The 15,874-nt window shown below is 45.5% G+C and overlaps 1 protein-coding gene across 1 annotated transcript; it reads right to left on the reverse strand.

Annotated features, from left to right (window-relative positions):
- Positions 1-12,129: 12,129 nt before the first annotated feature.
- Positions 12,130-13,548, reverse strand: LOC130028115 (tripartite motif-containing protein 75-like). Its single transcript, XM_056118838.1, has one exon. It carries the CDS (start codon positions 13,546-13,548, stop codon positions 12,130-12,132), a length of 1,419 nt encoding a protein of 472 aa, XP_055974813.1.
- Between the last annotated feature and the right edge of the window lie 2,326 nt (positions 13,549-15,874).

The following is a 15,874-nucleotide window of genomic DNA, read 5'->3' on the forward strand; positions in this document are numbered from 1 at the left end:
GACAGTTTCCCTCCACACGTAGTTCCGTGGACTCAGAATAGAGCTATGGGGAACCCATCATCAACCAATCATTGAACCAACCAATCAAATTGATGAAATCTCTTCATCAATTCAACCTCTCCCTACACTCCATTAGTCATTCCTGGATGAGTCTCTCCAGCTCCACCACTGATGTATATAAACACACTGCTGAGTGAAGAGCAAACAGTGCCCAGTGCAAGGCTGAAGTCTGCATCCTGCAAGGAGAGTAGCTCTCCAGTAGCCTCAGGCACTGTACTAGGCCAGTCAGAACCAAGCTGAGTAGGGATCAATTAGGTGTTATGGGGGACCAGAGTGGGTATTGAGATTAACCAGATAATATTTTATACTAAATCCTAGAGTTGAGTGATCACTCCTCTGATGTGAATGTGGTTCTTTCCTCATCACAGAGAGTGATGATGTGAAATAGTATCACGTGAGACAGGGGATCCTAATGTATGAAGCCCCAGAAGTTGATTGGCTTATTGGTAAATACTGTTTGGAGGGCGTTGAGTCCAGACATACACTGGATTCTCAGAGACCATCCCTGAGAAAACCATATTGAATTTAGAACAGAGGTCTGAGTAGGTGAATTTTTTTTTGGCTGGAGAAACTAAGGAGCTCTGCCTTGTGAGGAAAAACATCCCATTGCTGCCCATCCACACCTGACGATGGAGGAGGTGTCAGCAGCCCTGGCCAACATGCAGCCAGAGGTCATCTGTCCCATCTTCCTAGACAACATCTATGACCTCGTCACCATTGACTCCGTCCACAACTTCTCTGACTCCTGCATCTGCATGTCATGGAAGGACCTGCAGGACACATTCCCTTGTCCCTTGTGCTGGCAGTCCCGCCAGGAGATGCGCGTTAGTGCCAACGCCCAGCTGGGCAGGTTGGTGGACCTGGCCAAGCTCCTGCACAGCTCCAGGAGCAGCGAGATGGTGCTGGCAGAGGAGGGCATGTGTGAGGAGCACAGGCAGGGAGTGAACCTCTTCTGCGAGGATGACCAGGAACTGGTGTGTCCCCTGTGCGCCCAGGGTCCTGCCCACCAGAGTCACCACATCAGGCCCATGGAGGAGGCTGCAGATGAGTAAAGACAGAGGCTCGGTGGCTACATGAGTTCCCGAAGACACAGCGGGCAAAGGTGGAGAAGCTCTTAGTCATCCAAGACAGAAAGCTCCTGCAGCTGAGAGAGGAGGTGAGAATGCATAACAGTCAGTTGCCCTCGCAATTTGAGCAGCTCACCCATTTTGTGGAGCGTGAGCAAGAGGCCACGCTCTGCAGGCTGGCACAAGAGGAAAAGAGCCTGCATACAAGAGAATGCCACACACAGCACCAGGGAAGCAGCATGCTCAGAAAAGCTTGGCAGATTACAGGAGGGAAGTTTTCACATAAAGCAGAATTCTAGACGGAAAGAATTTCTACTTTATCATTGAAGTCCATTGGTAGAGAGCCAGTCTGATAATGGAGACAGGGCAATTTTTCCAAATACATGTTATATCCAACAGTGACAATAATAAAGCCAGAATACATATATAGAAATGAGGAAAGTGCTCTGGAGTAAGAAAACAACTCAGTGTCCAGAGAAATTGCAGAAAGGCTGGAGTGCCTGCTTAGCACGGGAACGTAGGGGTTAATTACTCAGCAACACTTAAAGCTTTGAGCACCCTGAACAGCAATCCTAAGCCACACACCTGGAGCCAGGAACAGGCAATGAGCACTGACACTGGGTCTGGCCCCAAATTTAACAACAACAACAACAACAAAGAAAATTATATAGTAAAATTATCCCTAATAACACAGGTACAGGAATTACCAAAAAGTTAAAAAAAGAACAATCTAGAACTAGAAAACTGGGATGGGAAAGGAATTTCAGAGGACTGCAGAGTCATCCCCCTGTCCTGCAAGTTTTCATCCTGTGAACTAAGAATTCCAAGCTTGGCTCTGGTCACCCCAGTGTTTTGCCGTGATGGCAGTTACAGGAAAGGCACTTCCTGAGCACATGGTTTTCTCAGACAGCTCCTTGTGGCCCAGATCTCTCCCTGGACCCCACACACCCCAGGACCCCTACTTACTGCTGCCAGTCTATAGAGGACTTGCCCCCAAACCCTTAGGGCCACTCATTTCCAGTCCAACTACAGTTCTGCTTCCAATCTGACTGGCCTGTGGGGAAATACATTTTTCCAAAAACTTCCTTCAGATGATTAAATAATATTTATTATTATTTTTATCATCACCATCATTAGCATCATATTTGTATTATTTTGAAATGAGGACTGCAGGTGAAAGAGTAGGATAGAGAAGCCAACCTCTCCTTCACCGTCCAAGCAGGCCCCAGCTCGGTTTGCTGTCAAATGTCCCCAACAGTCACTTTTCCTGGAGCTGTTTCCATGCGCTAGAGGGTGGCCGTGGGGTTTTCAATTTGCCTTTGCTTTAATTGCACTAGAGTTCTAAATCACAAGCCTGGTTAACCTTAAGCAGTATGTATTCTGGCAGAGTTTAAAAAGAACAGTTATCTGGAAGCTCAAAGTGGGAACTGAGGCAAGGGAAAAGCACAGGATGCTCTAACCTACGGGTGTGAAATGTATCGCTGTGATGTAGCATCACACTGAGTCAACAATTGCTGTTAACCTATGGTTAAGGAGTAAGCAGATTCATAAAATTTCGAACCCTGTCACTTCTTAGTGCATTGTCTATATAAATATATGGATATATATATATATATATATATATATATATAATGAGAGAGAGTTTGGAGGAGATAGCACAGCGATAGGGCGTTTGCCTTGCACGCAGCCAACATGGCTGACCCGAGTTCAATTCCTCCACCCCTCTCGGAGAGCCCGGCAAGCTACCAAGAGTATTCGATATGCCAGACAGAGTAACAACAAAGTCTCCAATGGACACGTTACCAGGCCCGCTCGAGCAAATCGACGATCAACGGGAGGGCCTTTACCTTTTACCTTTACCTCTACTCTTAGGTTTGATTTATCTTTGACTCTTCATTATGATGTGTTTTGAAGTATCCTATTCTATTCCTAAATCCCTGAGCCCTGGAGGAGTAATTCCTGAGTGCAGAAATAGGAGTAATCCCTGAGTACCACTGGGTGTGGCCCCCAAACAAAACAACAAACAGCTTTCAGGATCTGAGTGTATGATTCAAGCTTTGCCTTGGAGACGTTCTTAGCTTCAATTCTCCCTCCAAAATGTAACACCATATTCTCTTTTCTTTGAGACTCTTATAATAGGGATATTTCTCTTCATGTCAAACTATCTCTGGAAGTTTCTTCTTTTAACATTTTTATGTTTTTTTTAAATATTTTCTGATCTTGGAATTCATCTTCTTCAAACAGTCAGATTTGTTTCCCAGCTTCCATTATTCTGATGTTTATTCACAATGAGTACTTCTCTCCTTCTTGACTATCAAGGTTTAGTCAATCAGGGCGTTATTCATTACTAAATAATGACTAAATTTTTCATGACTGAAATTCTGATTTAACCACATCGAGTCTCTGTCCAGATTTCTGATAGTTCTACCAGGGACAGGATGTGTGCATGTTAGTCATATATGAGAAGAGGGGGGATGGGGAGTTCACAATCCTTATTCTGCTCTCTGATTCTCTATTTTAACTAGGTCTACTCTCTCTCTCTCTCTCTCTATCTCTGTCTCTCTGTCTCTCTCTCTTCCTCCCTCCCTCTCATCTCTTCTGAAAACACCTATCATACCTGGCAGTAAGCACTCACCCAGGCTTCTTCGCCCAACTCTATGGGTAGAACAGCCAAAAGTCAGAGGCAGGGCTAACCAAGAGAGTGACGTGGTGGCTTTGCTTTGTCACCTTATTGCTCATGAGGCCACACTCAGTTCCTCCTGCGAGTCTCTCAACAGTGAGGTATGAGCAGCTTGGTTCCCAGTTTAAACTTTTTCATTAGAAACCATATTCAAATGATAAGAGGACAAAAAGGCGTATTCTAATCCTAATCAATCTAGCCATACAACATTGTGCCATTCTATCTCTTCTCTAATCTCACGAAGCAAATTCCATACTACAGGTGACCTTTGGTGGAAATCCTCTACAATATACTCTGTTCTAATACGTAAATCATAATAGCATGATTTTATCAGAAGTAAAGTCAAGTAAGAGGCTAAGTTCCATTTGGTTATCATTTAATATGCTATATATATACATATATATTCCAAAATACATATTTGTTTTAGACAATTTCTGTACTTTGCATTGATATATGTATCACTTGTTATAGGTGTAATTTTTTTCTTTTGACAGTGTGTTGTGAAGTTATCAAAACAAAGTTACTTGGATATTCTCGACTTGACATAATTTCATCAATTTCTTGTGCCTGTTTTGTAACAGAAAACGCCAAAATGCCAAGATAACTGAGTGAAGGGGACCCAGATTCCCAGACATTGTCATCGGTGATCATCTGTCCCCACTCTCACTTGGCAGCTGACTCAGGATCTGAAGAGGAGAAATCAAAAACAAGTTTGTGGTACTAGAACTTGCTGGGAACCTGGAAAGAGATCAGTTTTCCTCACAGTGTGCGTGCTAAGAAGAACGTTGCTTCTGACCTTAGAGTGGGTGGAGAACCAGAACTTTCTCAAAGGAACTTCGTCAGCTAACCCTATTCCTGACCAATGGCATTTTCAGCTTCCCTGTGAGATACCAGCAGAGGCCAGCTGCCCTCGCTGTCTGGATTACCTGAGAGAACCAGTGACCCTTGAGTGTGGGCACAACTTCTGTGACTCCTGCATCCACCAGTGCTGGGTTGACCTCCAGGACGTCTTCCCGTGTCCTGTCTGCTTCCACCACTGCCCTGACAGGAACTTCAAGAGGAACAACCAATTGCGTCATGTCACAGAAGTCCTTAAGCAGCTCCCCACTGGAAGGAGCAAAAGGAAATGGCAGGCAGAGAAACCCCTGTGTGAGAAGCACAATGAGGCCGTGGACCTGTTCTGTGAGGAGGACCAGCAGCCGTTGTGTCCTCAGTGTCGAGTTTCCACTCACCACCAGGGTCACCACCTGATCCCCACTGACAGAGCTGCAGAGAGTCAAAGGAAGAAGCTCAAAGGATTCATAGAACTTCTGAAGACAAAGATGAGCGATGCTAAGAAGGAGTGTGAAAATCAAATTGCACAGAGTGTGGGAGGGAGGTGGAAGATAGCATCTTGGAAAAGAGAACTACACGCTGAATTTGAGCAGTTCAAACTTTCCTTGAGAGAAGATCAATTTTCAATTCATGCCAGCTTGCTCAATAGAGAGAGAGAGATGGAAGAAAAGATAGTGCAGAATAAGAGTCAAATTTTAAGCAGTATGGACACGGTGAAAAATCTCTCACGTGACATAACAGAGAAGTGTTTGCAGGCTGACCAGAATGTACTAGCAAGTGTTGAGAACCTTCAGAGTACGTATGAAAACCTTCCCTCCCCTGCAGTCTCCTCATGTGAATCCAAAAAAGAGAGCTATGCTCTTCCTCCCCATTATGTTGGTCTGCACAAAATGATGAGCTAATTCCAGGATCCTAAGACTGCCCATCCAAGTCTGACTGTCTCCAAAGATAGAAAAAGAGTCAACCTTATAACAAGTCTCCCACTCCTGCTGGATCACCCCCTTGTTGAGAATACTCCTTTCCTAGGTGTGCTGTGTTGTGAGGCCTTTGATGGAGGCAGGCATTTTTGGCAGGTAGAAGTGAAAGGCATAGGTAAATGTTCCCTCGGAGTGTGTGAAAAATCTTTCTGCAATCATATTTTGACACTTCCCTACTCTGTAAGTGAAATATAGCAATCAGATCTAGCCTTAACTCTCCCTGGTAATATGTGCATTCAACAGCCAGAAAAAATTTTGAGAATACGAATTGGTGTTTTTCTGGATTATGAAATGGGAGAACATTCTGTTTTTAATATGACTAACAGGTCATGTTTGCTTAGGCTCACTGGTACATTCTCAGAAAAAGTGATACCCTATTTTGCTATTGGACCTTTATCGAATTCTCTTACAATGCATATCGTTAGAGACTAATGATGTGAGCATACTGGAGGATAATGTGGTATGTGCTATGTTTCCTTCCCCTGATGTTGAAACGCTCACTGTAAATAAAGCTTTTCGAACATCTCCTAAAAGCCTTCTTCCCCCCTACCCCCTTTCCTGTTTGCCTGGGAAAACTGACAGGAGAGACTTTTGTATCAAGTGAATCTCTTAAGCCAAGCAAGTCCCTAGCAATGCTAGAATCATCACCGCACCCCAGCCACTAGTCCACAGAACACCTAAAATACTTGTCTTGGGCAACTTCAGTCCATTGGCGACCTACTGTGTATTTTTAGCTCATGTGTTTCTAGTTTATTATTTTCCCATAGTTATCTCTGTTTCGAAAATTCCTAGACACTTTCTACTATGCTATTTTGTACTGCATTTGCAGACTTTTGCTCGTTCTCAAGAATTGCTCCAGCTTTTTAAGCTATTTCCTCCATCTAGTTGCTGAAATTAAAAAATATACTTATGGATTGTGCTCCTTAATGTTTTATGTTTTAACCAGGTATAGCCCAAATGTGTGATAATGAAGCTTATTGTAAGTAATGGTATAAGAAGGCTGGAAGCTAGTATTATTCAGATTTAATTTGGCATATGAGTTTAAGTTCCGGCTGGAGTGAACGCAGGAGTTTGAGCATTTTGCCTTGCCATGGTCGACCCGGGTTCAATTCCTCTGCCCCTTTCAGAGAGCCTGGCAAGCTACTGAGAGTATCCCACCCTCACGGCAAAGCCTGGCAAACTCCCCATGAAGTATTCAATATGCCAAAAAAAAAATAAGAACAAGTCTCATTATTGAGACGTTACTTGTGCCGGCTCGAGCAAATTGATGAACCACAGGACTACAGTGCTATTCATTTAAATTAAATTTTGCAATGAAATTAGAAATATTCTTTAAGTATTATCTAACAGATAAGAGTTTTCTTGTGTTCAACAGGATAAAGTTTTTCCACAGGCACTGACGTGGCCCTCAGGGGATGTGAGGAGACATTTACAGGGCAAAGGGCACAGGCCAGGAGAGCGTACACAGGGTGGACTGGGTGAAGTTTTGGAATGAGAAAATTATTCTAGGAAAGAAGCAGGAAGTAATTAATTGATGAGGTTGACATGTCAATCAAAAAATAATTTCCATACTAGATAGAAAACAATATCACAGACCTCCAGAGATCCCTGAAAATGGTTGATTGTGAAGATCACGAGATTTGTATAATCACTTATACTTTCTTAGGAAAAATTGATATTTCCTAGTAAAGACTTCCGGATTTCAGTTTGATCCTATCAAACATTGAACAGAGATACAAGAAGTCAGGGAAAGCCCTAAAAGTGCAACGATCACACATGTCCACAGCCCTGGCTCCGGAACTTCATTTTCTTGGTTTTGGTTTTTGTTTTTGGTTTTCCTTTGGGGTGATACTCAGCTGTGCTCAAGGTGCACTTCTGGCTCTGTCCTAAGGTATCTCTCATGGTGGACTTGAAGGAAAAACTATATGGGGTTGGTGCAAGGCAAATGTCCTACCTGCTGTATTCTACCCCACCCCTTCATTTTATTGTTGGGGAGTCCCTACCTTATAACCTGAACTTTTGTGTGTTCTCTCAGCTCAGCACCAGGCCAACCCTGCACTGCCTCTACTCAGAGAGACCTGAGGTCTTTGCTGTTTGAAATCTGAATTGTCCCACCCACTTTGTGAAAATTCCATCATGGTTATCACAGGATTTCACATCTACAGTTATAGGCCAGAATGTACTTTAACCAATAAGGCTGGCCTTGCACGCAAACCCACATTCAATTTCTGTCACCTCAATGGTATACCAGGCATTGCCAAGAGGGATCCCTAAGAACAGAATGCAGGAATAAGCCCTGAGCAATGCGAGGTGTGACCCCCAAACTACTTTATATTTATATTCATATAATACCCCCCATATCATCTTCCTTTTTTAAGTAAAATTTCTATAGAGAGAGATTATGAAGAATGAAAGAGGAGAATAACTCATTCAGAGAAAACATGGGCTTCTACGGAGGACAGAACTGGGAGCGCAATATCAGGTTTGAGACGCAGGGGAAGAGTAGTTTCATAAGTTTTATCCTAAGCTGCCCCCAGATGGAGCTTTATGCCTACATAAAAATCAGTCCATTGCACAAAGGCAGAACTGCAGACCAATGGAACAGGTTTGAATACACTGACATCTCCCCTCAACCATGTGATCATCTAATCTTTGATAAAGGTGCAAGAAATGTGAAGTGGAGTAAGGAAAGCCTCTTTAACAAATTGTGCTGGCATCACTGGATGGCTACATGCAAAAAAATGGGCTCAGAACTCTGCCTAACACCATGTACAAAGGTAAGATCAAAATGGATTACAGACCTCAACATCAGACCAGAAACCATAAGGTACATTGAAAACAAAGTTGGCAAAACCCTCCATGACATTGAGGCTAATGGTATTTTCAAAGACGCCACGCCACTGGCTGAGCAAGTGAAAGCAGAGATAGATAAATGGGACTATCTTAAACTAAGAAGCTTCTGCACCTCCAAAGAAACAGTGACCAAAATACAAAGACAGTCTACAGAATGGGAAAGGATATTCGCCAAATACACATCTGACAAGGGGTTGACATCCAGGATATGCAAAATACTGGTTGAACTCCACAAGAAGACAACATCCAACCCCATCCAAAAATGGGGCAATGAAATGAACAGAAACTTTCTCAAAGAAGAAATCAGAATGGCAAAAAAGCACATGAGAAAATGCTCTACAACATTAATCATCAAGGGAGATGCATATCAAAACCACAATGAGATACCATCTCACACCTCAGAGACTGGCCCACATTCAAAAGAACAAAAGCAACTGATGCTGGTGGGGATGTGGCGAGAAAGGGACACTCCTTCACTGTTGGTGGGAATGCCGACTGGTTCAGCCCTTTTGGAAAACAATATGGACGATTCTCAAAAAATTAGAAATTGTGCTCCCATTTGACACTGCAATACCACTCCTGGGAATATATCCCAGAGAGGCAAAAATGTAAGTCGAAGTGACATCTGCACTTGTTTGTTCATTGCAGCACTCTTTAAAATAGCCAGAAACTGGAAGAAATCTGAGTGCCCAAGAAGAGATGACTGGTTAAAGAAACTTTGGTACATCTACACAATGGAATACTATGTAGCTGTTAGAAAAGATGAAGTCATGAAATTTACATACAAGTGGTACATCATGGAAAGTATCATGCTAAGCAAAATGAGTCAGAAAGAGAGGGATAGATATAGAAAGATTGCATTCATCTGGGGGATATAAAGTAACAAGATATGAGATTAATACCCAAGAATAGCTGAGATCAGCACCAAGAGGATTACTCCATAGCTTAGAGGCCAGCCGGGCATTCTAGGGAAAAGGGCAGCTCAGATAGAGAAGGGAGCACCAAATAAAGGGTGTTTGGAGGATCCTCCCAGGAGGGGAGATGCATGTCGAAAGTAGACTATGGACTGAACATGTTTGCCACTCAATGCCTCTTTTGCAGATCACAACATCCAAAAGGAGAGAGAGAACGAAAGGAATGGCCTACCACAGAGGCAGGGTGGGATGGGGGGATGGGGGTGGGAGGGATATTATCCATGGTGGTGGAAAATGGGCACTGATAGAGGAATGGGTATTTGATCATTGTATAATCGAAACCCAAGCACAAAAAATTGTAAATCTACAACTGTACCTCATGGTGTTTCACTAATTTAAAAAAAATCAGTCCATTGCTGTGGTCTTTCTTGTCAAGAAGACCTTGAAACTTTTGATGATCAACCTTTATGTGCTTCTCACATTTTTAGACATGCTCGGGAACCTTTTCAAGGGGTCCAGGATCCTATAGGTCTGTACTGGTGTCAATTAAAGTCTTATCTGCCTTACTTCCTGTGACCAAAAAGTGGTTCTGTTCTTTAAAAATTGCTCATTTAGGACTAGTGAAAGTTATTTCTTCAATCTCAATCTTTACTGTATTAATTCTAAAGAACTCATTGCCAGTATACACCATTTCTCTTTTTTCTAGAAAACATGACAATAGAATGGACCCATAGAATAGCTGGTGGGGTATTTGCTTTGCACACACTGTCCCAGGTTCAACCCCTAGGATCCTATCTGGTCCCATGTGCACAGTAAGGAGTAATTTCCAAGAATAGAGCCAAAAGTAAGCCCTGAGCATCACCTGCTGTGGCCACAAAAATAAATAAATAAATAAATAAATAAATCACTGTCACTGTCCTCCCGTTGTCCATCAATTTGCTCTAGCAGACACAGCAACGTCTCCGTTGTGACATTTGTTACTCTGTTTGGCATATCAAATACGTCACGGGTAGTTTGCCAAGCTTTTTGTGCAAGCGGGATACTCTCAGTAGCTTGCCGGGCTCTCTGAGAGGTGTGCAGGAATCATACCCAAATCGGCCACGTCAGCCGCATGCAAGGCAAATGCCCTACTCACTGTGCTATCGCTTCCGACCATTACATAACAGTAGAAACAGAAATTTTAAAAAAAATGAGTATAAGACCGTTCTCATATTATAAAAGGAAATATGCCTCAATCCATACTCCAGATGGATGCTAGTCTTCAAGACTGTGCTATATGCTGTCAGAGGAATAGAACGAACCAGAGCCTCCAGTTCTTTCCTCAACTTTATGTACATGAATCATTCAGTACCTAACATGACCCAAATTGAGTCACTCTTTCTGCTGGCAAAGGATTCACAAGTAAAACTTCCTTCTAGGAAGTTGGAGTGAAGGGTGATTATTTACAGGTGTGTTGTGGACATAATACAGGCAAATAGACACGTGGGGGCAGCCGTTAATGAGGTTTTCCTCTGAAAAGGAAGTCTACCTAATCACATTCCCTATTGCTGCTCCAAAGCAGGACAATTGAACACCTCTGAGGTGGAAAGACTCAGCACCTTAGAGTGGGAGGGAAAACAATGTGAGCATTTTGGAGCTGTAGTGAACTTGGCCAGGTCGACCAGCCTGCCCAGCTGGGCAATGGCACTGACACTCTTCTCCTGGTCGGGCTGCCCGCAGACAGGGCAATAGTATCTGTCCTGCATGTCCTTTCGTGAGAGGCTTATGCAGGAGTCACAGAAGTTGTGCTCCAAGTCGATGGTGACCGAGTAGTCCAGGTAGATGGGACAGATGAGCTCTGCCTGCATTTTGGCCAGTTTTGCCAACACCTCCATTTTCAGCTGTGGGAAGGGCAGAACTGGAGTTTTATTCCTCACAAGGCAGAGCTCCTTGGGCTCTCTCTTGCCAGGAGGAGAAAAAGGTATTTATATAACAAGGCTCAAATAAATTATTATTATTATTATTATTTTTCTATTTGGTGTCACTCCCGGCAATGCACAGGGGTTACTTCTGGCTCTGCACTCAGGAATTACTCCTGGCAGTGCTCACAGGGTCATATGGGATGCAGGGAATCGAACTTGGGGCAGCTACGTGCAAGGCAAAAGCCCTACCCGCTATGCAATTGCTCCAGCCCCAAGTAAAACATTTCTGAGTGGGGGAACTGCAAAAGTGTGTGACATCTGATTCGTAATTTTGTTTGTAAGTGTAGCAATATATTAATAACAAATTCAGATCTTTGTTTTTATAATTATTTATTTATTTTATTATTTGGTCCTCATCAAACTGGGCAAAGTAGATAATCCTTGATCCATGCTCAGAGGAAACTGCTAAAATGTTACAGAATTGAGGAAAACTGGTGAAATACACATATTCTCTAAGAATAAACAACCTGTGTTAAAAATAAGCCAAAAGTCCCAGGGACCTCCCACCTCCCAGGTCTAGTAAAACTGGATCGGAAAAGTTTGCAATGTCTTTGACAATAACATGTTGAGGAAAGGAAGTATAACTTATTAACCATTAAATTTTTATTTTATTAGAAATAGACATAAAGATATAAAATAGTTGGCATTAAAAATTACAAAGAGTTACAAAATGGGAACAGTTCTTCACATCAACCTTAACCACCGACACCTAATGCAAAGAATTCCAAATTTACAAGAACACAAGCTGTCCACATGATGCAGGGGGGGAAGCCCAGGATATGCTCACCCATCCTCAGCCCCGCCAGCGCCCACAGAGAGAGGGGCGGAGTCGGGCCCCAAGCGGAGGTAGGGCTTGAGCTCTTGAGCAAAGGGCTCCGTGAAAGAGTGGAGGTGAGACCTGTTGGTGGCGTTATAGAAGCAAAGCTGGCCCAGCTCCCAGTCCAGGTAAATGCCGATGGCCGTGGGCTGGTCTCTGAGAGCCAGAGGCTCGGCCCCCGCACTCACGGCCAGGTAGTCGCCGTCCTGCAGCTGCAGCGTCCAGCATCTCTTGGGAGCCGCCAGGGGCCGTGAGGTCTGCGCCGAAGGGACCACGCTGCACACGCCCACGGCCCACTCGGGCTTGGCGCCCACCTGCACCTCCCAGTAGTGGCGGCCAGAGGCGAAGCCCTCCCGGCCCAGGACCACCAGCTGGGTGGTGTCATCCCAGGGCCCGGGGTCCCCATCCCCTTTGGACCTTTTCCTCACGCAGGTCACCGACTGGAGGTCCTGGGACACACACAGGCTGGGGTGGGCCGTGTCGGGGTCCAGGCTGATGCGCTCTCGGAATCTCTGGATGATGCTGTTGAGCGCCGAGTACAGAGGAGGGAGGCTGTAGGCCACCGGCCTGAAGCAAAGGGGCCGCACGACCGGGAGCTGCAGGCCCGCCCAGCGCTGCTGCAAGCCCCTCACGCCCCTCAGCACCATCTCCTCCGACATCACGCTTCGCTCTGCCACCTCCCGTCTGAGGTCCTTCAGCTCCGAGATGTGGTCCGAGTAGGCCTCCAGGTTGGCCCTGAGCTGCTGCTGCAGGCGTTTGTCCTCTTCTGCCAGCCTGCGGAGTGCAGCCTCGTGCTCACGCTCCACAAACTGGGTGAGCTGCTCAAATTCCGAGGCCAGCTGATTCCTGTGCTTTCCCATGTCCTCTCTCAGCTGCAGGATGTTTCTGTCTTGGGTGACTTCTAGCTTCTGCAGCTCTAGCAGCTGCTTCTTCAGGGACTTGATGCAGTCACCAAGCCTCTGTCTGTGATGAGCCGCTGCCTCGCCTATGGACCTGACCTGGTGGCCCTGGTGGATAGGGCCCTGGGCGCACTGGGGACACACCAGCTCCTGGTCAACCTCGCAGAAGAGGCTCACTCCCTGCCTGTGCTCCTCACACCTGCCCTCCTCTGCCACCGCCATCTCGCTGCTGCTGGAGCTGTGCAGGAGCTTGGCCAGGTCCACCAGCCTGCCCAGCTGGGCGTTGGCACTAACGCGCATCTCCTGGCGGGACTGCCGGCACACGGGACAAGGGAATGTGTCCTGCAGGTCCTTCCATGACATGCGGATGCAGGAGTCGCAGAAGCTGTGGCCGCAGTCGATGGTGACCGGGTCATTGATGTAGTCCAGGCAGATGCGACAGATGAGGTCTGGCTGCATTTTGGCCAGGGCTTCCCACACCTCCATCCTTGGTTGTGGGAAAGGGCAAGTCGGGGGTGATTTTCCTCAGAAAGTTGAAACCCTCAGGCTCTCTCCTGCCAGGAAAACAGTTACACACTCAGTCATTGTCCTGAACTCAATATGGGTTTCTAAGGGATGTGTCTCTCTGATGACCAGAACAGTTCTAGACTCAAGGGCTTCTCCAAGTTCACTCTCCTAAGACCAAAGGAACTGCTCGTGCAATAGGGTCCCTCGTGCATTAGGGTCCCCTGTTTCAAGTAATATTGCTCCACAGATGCCAAGTCTCCGTGAATGGGAAAATGACCCCATTCACATTAGAGGAAAGGGAACTTAATTCTGGGACTCAGATAGATACCAGATAGTCAAAAAGTTGCCCTCTAGAACCTCACACAGTGAGCACAAAGGAAATTGTGGGAGCTAAGCTCTGGCCCAGCAAGAAACACAACCCCTCTTCCCTCTCCATCCCCACTTTGATCTCTCTGCCCCACCCCTGCTCTACATAAGGCAAAACCCCTGATTGATCACTACTCACCTTGGTCCTGATTCTGGTCCTGCACAGTGCTTGTTGCTGTTGGTGAGCTGCCCTCCTTGCAGGATGCAGACTTCAGACTGGCAATGCTTGCCCTGAACTCAGCACAGCATTTATATACATCCTAGGGTAGGGCTCAGGAGAACCACCCTGAGATAGGGTGGGGCTGGATTAAAGGATTTTCATAGAGGGGAGTGATGCCCCAGAGCTCTATTTTGTCACAAGGAATGCCATGTTCAGGGAACTAGCTTTCAGGGGAAGCAAGCCCTTCTTCAATTGTCTTCTTGTTCCACATCCCATTCTTGTTGAGGAAAAGTAAAAATGATAAATAAACTAGAAACTGAGCGCTGTTGGCATCAGAGAGATAGTGGAGGCTGTAAGGTGTTTGCCAGGTGTGATCCTTGAGCCCAGAGGCAGGCAAGTACCCCCAAGCACTGTAGGGTGTGTGTTCCCACCATAAAACAAATAAAGAGAATACTGAAGTGCCAGACAACCATGAAGGTTTGCTTGTTTTGCTTAGTTTGGGATCAGAAGGAGCTGGGATCAGGACTTACTCTGGGCTCTGTGCTCAGGGTTTTCTCCTGGCAGGGTTTAGTGTACCTACCGGGTAGGGCGTTTGCCTTACAAGCGGCCAACATGGCCGACCCAAGTTCGATTCCTCCGCCCCTCTCGGAGAGCCCGGCAAGCTACCGAGAGTATTCGATATGCCAGACACAGTAACAACAACGTCTCCAATGGAGACGTTACTGGGCCCGCTCGAGCAAAATCGACGATCAACGGGAGGGCCTTTACTTTTACTTACTTTACCATTTGTTTTCCAGCAGAGTAAGCTGAATCAGCTCTGTGGAAGACAAGAACGTTGTTCTCTATTATATTGCTGAACTCAGAATTTTTTTTAAAGTTTTTTATTAGTGAAACACCATGAGGTACAGTTATAGACTTACAAATTTTTGTGCTTGGGTTTCAGTTAGTGATGGAGCGATAGCATAGCGGTAGGGCGTTTGCCTTGCACGCAGCCAACATGGTCGACCCGAGTTCGTAGCTCTGGCCCTCTTGGAGAGCCTGGCAAGCTACTGAGAGTATCTTGCCTGCACGGCAAAGCCTGGCAAGCTAACCGTAATGTATTCGATATGCCAAACACAGTAACAAGAAGTCTCACGATGGAGACGTTACTGGGCCCGCTCGAGCAAATCGATGAACAATGGGAGGACCATGACCGTGGGTTTCAGTTATACAATGATCAAGTACCCATTCCTCCAGTAGTGCCCATCCATCACCACCACGGGTCCCAGCATTCCTCCCACACCCCATCCCCCCTATCCCACCCTGCCTCTGTGGCAGGCATTCCCCCTTGTTCTCTCTCTCTTCTTCTGGGTCCTGTGTTTTACAAGAGAGGCATTGAGTGGCAATCATATTTGGTCTATAGTCTACTTTCAGCATGCTTCTCCCACCCTGGGAGGATCCTCACAACACCCTTTATTTGGTGCTCTCTTCTCTATCTGAGCTTCCTTTTCCCCTAGCACGTGTGGCTAGCCTCCAAGTCATGGAGCAAAATTCCTGGTACTAATCTCAGCCACTCCTGGGTGTTAGTCTCCCATTTTGTTGCTTTATGTTCCCCAGATGAATGCATTTTTTTAATTTAATTTTAAGATCAGTGTGTTTTAAGTTACCCTGAGAGACTTTTGTGTTGTTTCTTTTTATACCACTTTTAGCAGTGCTCAGTGCTTATTCTTCAGTTATCACTCCTTATGGTCTTGGGGAACTCTTTGAGGTCCCAAGATTCAATCTGGGTAGGTCACATGC

The sequence above is a fragment of the Sorex fumeus genome, unplaced genomic scaffold (assembly GCF_029834395.1).
Source record: "Sorex fumeus unplaced genomic scaffold, SorFum_2.1 ptg000039l, whole genome shotgun sequence".
Lineage (NCBI taxonomy): Eukaryota > Metazoa > Chordata > Mammalia > Eulipotyphla > Soricidae > Sorex > Sorex fumeus.

What these genes read in the sequence shown, in the direction of transcription:
- LOC130028115 (XM_056118838.1), bottom strand. Translation starts at nt 13,548, where the DNA reads ATGGAGGTGTGGGAAGCCCTGGCCAAAATGCAGCCAGACCTCATCTGT.